This window comes from Arachis duranensis, chromosome 9, assembly GCF_000817695.3.
Source record: "Arachis duranensis cultivar V14167 chromosome 9, aradu.V14167.gnm2.J7QH, whole genome shotgun sequence".
Lineage (NCBI taxonomy): Eukaryota > Viridiplantae > Streptophyta > Magnoliopsida > Fabales > Fabaceae > Arachis > Arachis duranensis.
In genome coordinates this window covers 98,171,764-98,181,428 of record NC_029780.3, presented here as the reverse complement: position 1 = coordinate 98,181,428, position 9,665 = coordinate 98,171,764, and the positions used below count along the sequence as shown (strand labels likewise).

At 33.1% G+C, this 9,665-nt stretch overlaps 1 protein-coding gene and 1 non-coding gene across 2 annotated transcripts; both read right to left on the bottom strand.

The window, feature by feature from the left end:
- Positions 1 to 1,457: 1,457 nt before the first annotated feature.
- On the bottom strand, positions 1,458 to 9,665 carry LOC107466350 (actin-related protein 9; the record flags this gene model as incomplete). The annotated part of the gene is given in 19 exon segments (XM_016085327.3): positions 1,458 to 2,025; positions 2,126 to 2,176; positions 2,717 to 2,762; positions 3,277 to 3,326; positions 3,421 to 3,464; positions 3,546 to 3,733; positions 3,822 to 3,892; positions 3,971 to 4,060; positions 4,524 to 4,655; positions 5,524 to 5,574; positions 5,743 to 5,832; positions 6,312 to 6,376; positions 6,548 to 6,668; positions 7,681 to 7,886; positions 8,377 to 8,476; positions 9,074 to 9,139; positions 9,221 to 9,280; positions 9,409 to 9,518; positions 9,621 to 9,665. Coding segments are annotated over 19 exon segments (1,730 nt in total), but the record flags the coding sequence as incomplete, so codon positions are not given.
- Positions 1,459 to 1,587, bottom strand: LOC127741864 (U11 spliceosomal RNA). The gene has a single exon (XR_008003069.1). It is a non-coding gene; the product is annotated as a U11 spliceosomal RNA (small nuclear RNA).

The following is a 9,665-nucleotide window of genomic DNA, read 5'->3' as shown; positions in this document are numbered from 1 at the left end:
ATCAACTCATGAGTTTTTTGTGAGACGAATTTGAAGTTTACAAATAGATTTAATTGTTAATGAGTTAAATCATAGACCAAATTTAATTTTTATCAGCCAAATTTACACTGAGCTTAGCTCGACTTAATTCGACTCACTTTTAGCCTAACCAAAAGAAACTACTTAAGCTGTTTTGTATAAAGAAAACAACTGAACATAATATAAAGAAAAGGAAAGAGAAGAAAAGAAAACAGTACTATTAACTTCTAAAATTTTTATTTTGGAGATTAATTTGGTAAGATACCTAAAAGAAAGGTTATAAATAAGGGTGGAAAGTATGTCCGGCCTCACCAAAACTCGTCCTTTGGCGGGCTAGCTTGCCATGTCCTGTTTAATGAGGTGGTCTTAAAATTTTACCCCGCTTTGCCTAATAGCAGGCTGGCAGGCCAAGCCCGCTAAATCTCATTTTTTTTTATTATTAAGTATTAAATAATATAAATTACCAAAAAAATATTAAATAATATATATAATTTCACAACTATTTTAATAAATTTATGATTTCTAAATATATAAAAAATTATAATTTTTAAATTAACAAACATTAAAAACTTTATAATTATAAATATGTAATAAACATAATCATAAACCAAATTTTTTAAAACAAAATGATAAAACTAACATTGTCCAAAGTAAAATAAATATGGTCCAAAATATATAATTAAACATCAAGTTTAACACATAATCAATCAAATATAAAACATAATTCAAAATACTAAATTAGAACATTTTCAAAAAATTCCTAAATCTGTCCCGCTCTACCAAAACCCACGATTTAAGTAGTGCAGATTAAGCGGACTTTTGACGTGTGACGATCTTAATTTTTCAGTCTAACCTGTCTTTTTTAATGGGTTACATGAATCGAACCAACAAATTTTAGCCCGTTTGTTATCTTTAATTATAGGCGATTTCAAAATATGGCCATGTTCGCCGGCTGCAAAATGGATTTTATTTATTTTAATTCTTTTATTTACGCTTTGTAGGTTGCAAAATTTATTATTATTGTTGGTTCTTTTCGTAAAATAGGGAATGTATTTTTTTTAATATTTTTTCTTATTTCTCGTAGGATGCAAAAAGCAGAATGTAAATTCCATTTATCGTGTTTAACAAATCCATTCAAAGAAAAAAAAATTACTATATAAGAAAATCAACTTCTTGATCTGCTATCTTTATCCAGTATTATTATTTTCTCTCTTGTATCTTTCTTACTTTATTGATAAATTTATTGCCATAATAAAATCACTCCATAGGACAAAATTTAACTCTAAATTATAAAAGAATTATTTTTGTCAAAATTTGATCTCGTGTTATCATAATTGGGCTTCAAACACAGTATTTTACAGAAATAAGCCATTATTTTAAACTTCATAGGAGGGTCAAACACAGTATTTTACAAAAATAAGCCATTATTTTAAACTTCATAGGAGGGTCGGCCAATGCGAGCCAACCCTAATGGGTTTCCAGAAATTATGTCGGCCATATGTCTTGATAGCCATACAGCACTCACCAACTTCGGATGAGTGTGGCATACATAGCCAACCGACCCTTTTAAGTTTTCGAGTTTACCTTCTAATCCTATTTATAGAACACCAATACCCACGCTGGTACTCCTCTTCCCTGATGTGGGACTATTTCCACACTTGTTAACAACACCTTCCCAAGCAAAACAGCCAGTAGCTTTCAAACCACCTTACCTTATCAAATTGAGACTATTTCCACAAGTATTCACAAAACATTCACAGATAAAAGGATCGGTAGTTTTCAAACGTGGTTAGTTTGCAATAATCATTTATTAATTTAGTGTTAGAAGAGAAACTACTACTAATAATGTGCTAAAATAGCTTTTCAAGAATTCAAATAACACATTGCTTGAGCTTGTATGTAATAAGAATCCTTGTACTTTCTGTTGCTTCCAACATGAATCCCGTTCTGAATCCAATCCTCTCTATTTATCCAAGCATCCCTGCCCAAATCAAGGACTCCAAGAATCTGCAAAGCCATATGTTAGTAACAACCAAGAATGTGTTAACTTGAAAGCATTTCTCAATTAATAAAGATTGAGTACGATGGTCAAACAAATTGAACATACCGCACCGCCTTTCCATGGCACAAATGTTGGATTCATCCTTGATTGTAAGACCTGAGTGCCATGTCCAGAAAGATATCATTTGACAAAATCAACCACGTATCATTAGTAGGAGGTCCATCATAAGAAACTTGCAATATTCAACAAAAAAAGAAAGTGTATATCTTTTGAATTTCTTTTCGAGTTGTATTATTTGCACTAATCTTTTAGTACACCTTTGTGTACATCTTCCATTTTCAACTATAAAAGAGAATATAATGAAAGAAAGTTGTATACTTCAAGGTGTACCAAAAGGTAGTGATGTATCATTTCTCATTTCTTTTATATTGTTTTTGTCTGTTTTTAAATATGATTCTCCTGTTTTGGTAGTTGTGAGATGTAGTGCAAACTCTATGAGTTCACCATCCCTTGATTGAGAGGTTTTGTAAAATTTTACATTATCGGAAAAAGAAAAGAAAAAACAAAAGATGTCAGGTACACATTGCAGATCTATAACAATTACCAGGTATAAATAATTAAACAATAATGATTATGCAAATAACTTGCACCATTCAAAATTAGTGACAACACCACAAAATAGGATGTGAAACTAACCTCCACAGTATCAATTGCTTCATTTGGAGGAATGGCATGTAAGACTCTGCATAAAGGAAGACAAGATTGATCCATTAGCTTAATATTTACCAAAATAATAATAATAATAATAACAAGATCTTTCAAGACACTAGCATTTTCTGATTGACATGATTTATCGAAATATAAAAAGGCTAAGCAGGACGAGTTAAACAAAAAGCAGAAATATCCTATAGAGAGGCCAATACTGCTCAAATCTAAAAAATTGGTTACAACCAAAAGAAACAAATTGATGTTAGAGGTCATTAAATCAATGCGAATGCATTTTTCTTCCAAGATTCTACTTGCGTATGACCTATCAATGAAAAATCACATGCACTAATCATACCACTTTTAGGCCAACATTGTTAATATGATAACGTGCTTATAAGTTATAATGGGTTTCCATGTGTTGTTAGCGTATTTAGAAAGCAAAATTATGAAGAAACAGTAATTATCATCCCAAATTTCAGTATTGCAGCCAATCATTTGGTAACAAAGCATTTAAATACGCTACAAGATCAAACAAAATTAAGACAAACCTTTCTTCTAATGCGGAAACTAAACCATTTGTCAAAGCCACTCCACCAGTCTGTTTAAAGGTGTCAAATGTCAATTATTTCATATCATTTTGTAATATTAAGAACACAAATACACTAAGCTCAAATGTTCACAAAAAAGCTCACCAATTGTATGCTACAGAATAGTTTTCTCTGGATGTCTATGCGACCTGTGAATACAGCAACATACAGTTAAATAAGGCTTCAAATTTACGCATATAAATACAGGAAAAAAGGGATGAAAATGCTACCAGTTGAGAGAATGCAGTTAGAAATAGCCTCCGCAAGGCCTACTTTTTCTTCTCTTTTTGGCTTACTTGCGAAAATTGGATAGCTTTCCCACATTGGTATTCCTCCACCAACATTGGGATAAAATGTATCAGGACGAGTATATTCCATATGCCATGGTTCTTCTAGCATATCCTCATAGTCATTAAACCTGGCAAGGCAATGCCATTAGGGTTATGTAAACATACATTTTGTTTGCAAACATGCACACAGCATGAAAACTTCAGTAATACACTAACCAAGTACGAGGTGGAGGAGGATAGACATCAGGAACAAGAAGCGTAGGATAGAACAAACCCATCGGAGGAACCTGAGCAATAATAGTCAGCATTATCCAAAGGCAACATGCGAAGTAAAATGAAGAAAGAATTCAACCGAGGATACACACATTTAGAGCAGTAAGTCTTGTCTTGTGAGATCCAGCTGGTGCTCTGTCCTCGTAAGAATGAACTACAGCAACAGCTTCATGTTCTCCCTCCTATAGACAGGAAAACACAAGATTTAAAATGAAGCCATGTTTGGAGGAAGCAAGCACCAATAAAGAAAACACTGATCAATTCTAAGTTGATTAATTTTCACAAGTTACACATGTTCAAGATGCCCCCAGCTTAGCTTTGGCACGACTACAATTCACTTTCTGAAACTAAAAAGTCGCTGAATCATGTATGAGTGCAATGCAATAAAGAGAAAAGGGCAGTAGAAAGAAATTATGTGGACAAAATACAGTGAGAGGAATTGAGGGTATTGTTTTAATATCATTATTCATTTTATATTAATTTCATATTTAATTTTCTAACCCGATAATAATGTATATAAAATTTGAACAAATGGACATGTTGCACCCCAAAATGACGTTGATATCTGAATCACTAAAGGAAATTTCAGCAAACTTAATGAAAGGTGAAATAATTACAACTGAACTAAAAAGTAGAACAACTCACTTTGATCTCACAATATGTCTCTTTAAGTTGATTTAACATTAACAGATCTATAGGCTTTGTCAAAATATCTGTACGAATTTGAGGCCATGTCTGGTGGTGCCTTTGGGTCCAGAGAAGGCACCTTGATATATCCTGATGAAGTTAATATTTAGACAATAATAAAAACTAACTGGAAAAACAAAAATTAGGATACAGAATAATATCAGCTACATAATACAAGGAACTATAAAAATCATTGCACAGAGAAATAGATAGAACAATGTATTGCATATTTGCATGATATACAATCATTACACAAACTGACAAGCACAAGTTTCATTTATTAAAGGGCGATTTACATTGACCTCCACCGAGATCGAGTGATATTACACTTGACACCTCTTGATTTTTTATACTTATACTGACCTCAATGTTATGTTTATAGGAAAGGTCAGTGACAAGTGTTATAAAATATAGGAGCATCAAGTGTGATCTCTTCAAGGTCAGTGTCAGTGTAATTTACCATTTATTAAATGAGACACATGTTTCACCATGTACTTTGCTGACTGTTTTCAACTATAGGAATTATATGAGTCAACTTTAGGTCAGTTATCATTAAGGATGGTATCAGACCTTTGTTGTCAACCACAGATCTTATCACAGTAAATCCTTCTTGTTTCTATCTCATAATCCAACTATACTTTCCAGTATTTGAGCCTTTTTTGATTAATAAGGTTAGGTGAAGAATTTGGTTTGGGCCACTATACATATAATTAATAGAAATGATTTGTTGCAGATTCATAAGCTTCAGAAAAGTTAAATCTTTATGAATGTCACATGAGGTACTTGTCAACAATATGCTATTGTTGCAATTTTCTTAAATGAAATATACAGCTCTGCCTTTTTTATGAGTTTGCCCTTGGTCCTTGGATCAAGTATTAGACTATTAGTGACTACTTTAATGGGTTTATAGAAGACGTGAAGTAATTATTTAATGGAAGTAAGAAACCATGTTTCGTACCTCGCCACCAAAAGGCAAAGTTTTTACAGTGGTTGGCAGTGCACCTCCATCCTGAACAAGAGAATAAACAAATAACTGCCAAAATTAGTCATGTTCTGTATCATTGTAGAGAACTAGAATTATAAATTAAATCATAATAAGTAGTAAGCAATAAACAATACGTGTTACAAGTTACATAAATAATAATAAGTAGAAGACAGAAGCTGCAATTGGAATTACCTCTATGCATATCAGTGATGTCACTTGCGCACCAATATTTACAACACATGCCGTTGATAATCCGTTTCCAAAAACAGCAGCAAGACCTTCCTGGTCAACCAAATCAATACGAGGCCATTAGAAAGTAATGGAGAAATCCAACTCAGAAAATAACAAGACCTTCCAGCTCCCTTATATGCACAAAAAGCGTGACTTATCATATTCTCTTAAAACTTGGGAAATTGAATTCAACATAAAGCCTTTCATTTAGAAATTGTTTAGCAACATTGTGTGACTGCAAAATTGCTATATATAAAAAATGCATCTCTTGAAGAGTCAAGCAAATTGAGGACCACAATAGCTTCGCTCGACACAATTAGTTCATTTCATTCACCATCATGCTTGATTCCAATATCAGACTAAATAAAGCTTGCTGGAAAATACCAGTATCCATCTAAACTCTAGTTATCAAGGGAGTTCAATATACCCCTAGAGGTAAATTTAAAATGTTAATGACAGCATCTCATGTGAGTAGCATGATCCTGCACTGAAAATATAAAATTCTAACATAGAGATGGAAGGGCACACACCTGGTGCACCACTGCTGAGCCGAAACAAAGACCTTGTAGTACTAAAGATAGCATTTCTTTTATTTCTGTTCATGGCAAAAACAAACAAATAAAATGACTATGGCAGGGGTGTGAAAACGCAGCTACTAAGGAATCTAAAATTTAAAATGACTAGAAGATACATTTTCCTTAAATTACTTAATCATTTTAACATAAGGTGAAACATTCCAAGTTTTAGAAAATCAAGTCCTACATACCACGATTATCAAATGTTTCTGGCAACACAAGAACCGCAGAATACATATTTCTTTCATTACGAGGAATATGCAGTTTCTCTACTAAAATCCAATCCCATATAGTGTGCAGATCCTCGAGTACCTGCAAAATAGGCAAGTGGTAGTGATGTAGAACGGAAGAGACAAAATAAAATCACAAAAAGTACTTCAGAACTCTAATTAATATGCTAACATCACCAAGACAAAGCTTATATAGGCAACATAAAGGACCCCAATAAATCAGACATAAAGGTCGAAGTTTAGATTCAAACAATCCTAATCTAGAAAAGGGAATCAGCAAAGAATGCAACTGGTAACAGAAGTATTAAAAAAGCTATAGCCATTGGTGACGCTATGATGGAGAAAGAAGTAATATCAGCAAGAGCAACAAAGTGGAATTTTCACACACTAGAGAAATCTTAATGACAATACTAACATTTTAAGCTCCAAAAAGTGCTTAAATCTGTATTGTGAGTTTCCTCAATTGTAGCATCATCTACTTCAGTATTGGTGATACCTACAATTGACATTTCAATGAATTTTCCCACTCTTAGAAGTAACTAGTGCTTCTCTGAGTTCATGAACAATACTTGTTTGTGGTTCAATAACTATCACTTTGTTCTGAGTTTTAGCGAGTGCATCCTTGGTAAGTGAAGTACTTTTCTTTCTACTGTTTTTCCCATTTTGTTTTATTCTATGATCAATTCTTTTAGGTTAAAACAGACACAATAATACAACAAATCACTTGTTTTACTGAAACATGTATATTATCTGTTTTCTTTAAAGTTAAAGCATATAATTCTACAGTTACAGGAGTTCAGAAAACTTCAACATTTGCCATAACTTTTCAGGAACAAACAGGCAGGGAATATGTATATTTCACAAATGACTTTACTGTTATGTTGCATCCATAAATATTAATAATAACCAATTTAAACAATACAACTAATTCAAGGCTCCCTATAACATTTGGCATTACATTATGATGCAAAAATTAACTTACATAGTTCCAAAGATAAATATTATCTATATTTTTTTCCATCCCATCAATCAACAAAGGTATCCAATTCACATTACTTTCATTCACTGCATTATGGTTTGAAAATGATAAGTACCTGCTGCATGGAATAATGTTGGGAAATATTCAAATGTCCTCTGCGGATTGGACGATTTAAACAATATGGTTCTGCTGGTGATATTCTTAGTGCTTCCTCCCCACAGATGAACTCTCTGAATTTTCGTTCACTCAGGCGAAGCTCCTTTGAATCTGTATCTTCTTTTGGATCCAAAGACTCGCTAGTCACATCTTTACTTGATGTCTCTATAAATTCCAATTCGTATATATAGAGCTAATTATGTAATAGTAATAGAGAATTTAATATCAAATCAACATGTAATACCATATAAACTTATGCAAGTCCATAATTCTAATAATGGATCATAAGGAGCCAAAAAGCTAAACTCATTCTCCAGTCAAGGAAAGGGCAAAATTCTATCCCTGCCCCTGGTCAATACCCACTACTATATTAAAAATCCAATTCTAATGGTCCTATTTAGTAACTATATCTTAATCTTCAGGCTTTTCAAATAATAATTGAAATACATTTTTTAATTATCAGCTCTATCATTAATTTGTTCACATCATACTCAAAATGGGCACTTTGCCGCTCACATTATGTACCTTGTTAAAAAGATGAGATGAATCAAATGGCAAGCCAATTTACAATTTTACATTAAAAAATATCCCAAAGCTATAGTTAAAAGTTAAAACCAAGGAACACAGCAAAGTACTAGGTAAAACTTCTGTTTACCTAAAGCTGAAGACATACTAGCAACCTCATATACATTAGTCCAAGAGAAGGGCAAATCTTTCCTAATAATATGTGGATTATGTCCATCAACACGTCCCATCTGCACAAAAATTATATTGAAGTTTATAGTATTAAGACAACGTAAAAGTCACTAATTCAGTGACTTGGCCAGCATGTAGAAATGCAAATCTTCAGGCATGCAATCTTAATGACACTGAACATATATGGAATAAACAAGAATATAATTATAAGTAGTGTAATGTGAATGTATGCGCACATGCTTGCATTAGAGCATGAACGCACCTGTTAAGCATCACATTTTTAAGCTATCTTAAGGGGAATAAATAAAAGTACCAGCATTATCGAAACATAAGAATGCCACCAAGGGGTCAATTGAACAACAATGTTCCCTCACAAATAGTACATTTGTCTGCAACATATTTCTGCTCAGCAGTTCATTACTCATTTCAGCTTAAAAGCTTCAACACAAGAAGTAAAATACAGTTACCAGACTTCACTCCACAGGAATGCATTGAAGGGGACACTAGTAGTCTCATGCACAAACAGAAAGCTTAGGGAAGTCAAAACATTTTCACATTACAAAGACTCCAACAGCATAAGAATCAAGAAATGTACATGAAAGAAAAAATAGTGAACAGGTGATTAGAATGTAAGCAAACTAGGAAATGCCATATACCTTACGAGGGAATGCATTACTCGGTGCTTCTTCATCAAGAAATGGTATCTTCAATATTGATGCAATCTCAAATATCAACAAAATCAAGATTAGCAAAACAGCAACACAGAAATTTCAATTTCAGCTTTGCAATGTGTTATAACTTACAACATCATAAGCCTTCTCCCTTTCCATATGCTGTGCAGTTGTAATCTGACTATTAAGCATCTACACGCATGAAAAACAGAAAACAATAATTATCCTATTATACTAAAACGTATACCAACAGAAAAGGGTGTAACAAATCATATAGAGTGTGAGATAAAAGAAATAATTAATCAGAGAATCACAAAAACCTGATCTTGGACATTCCTCCTAGGAACTTGTTTAGTGTGGCGAGCAATGCAATGAGGGATATTGAAAGGGGTATCCTGTGAAGCCAAGCCAATTCTGACATTTGCAGAGCCTGAATTGTAAAGGGCGGCAAGGAAGTTGAGACTTTTTTTTATGTTCTTAGTGAGGTATAAGCAAAAGGGTGATGAGCGAAAACGGATGTTTTACTGCGTACCTGGGTTGATGACAACCAGATTGGAACCTCTTTCAGACATTATTT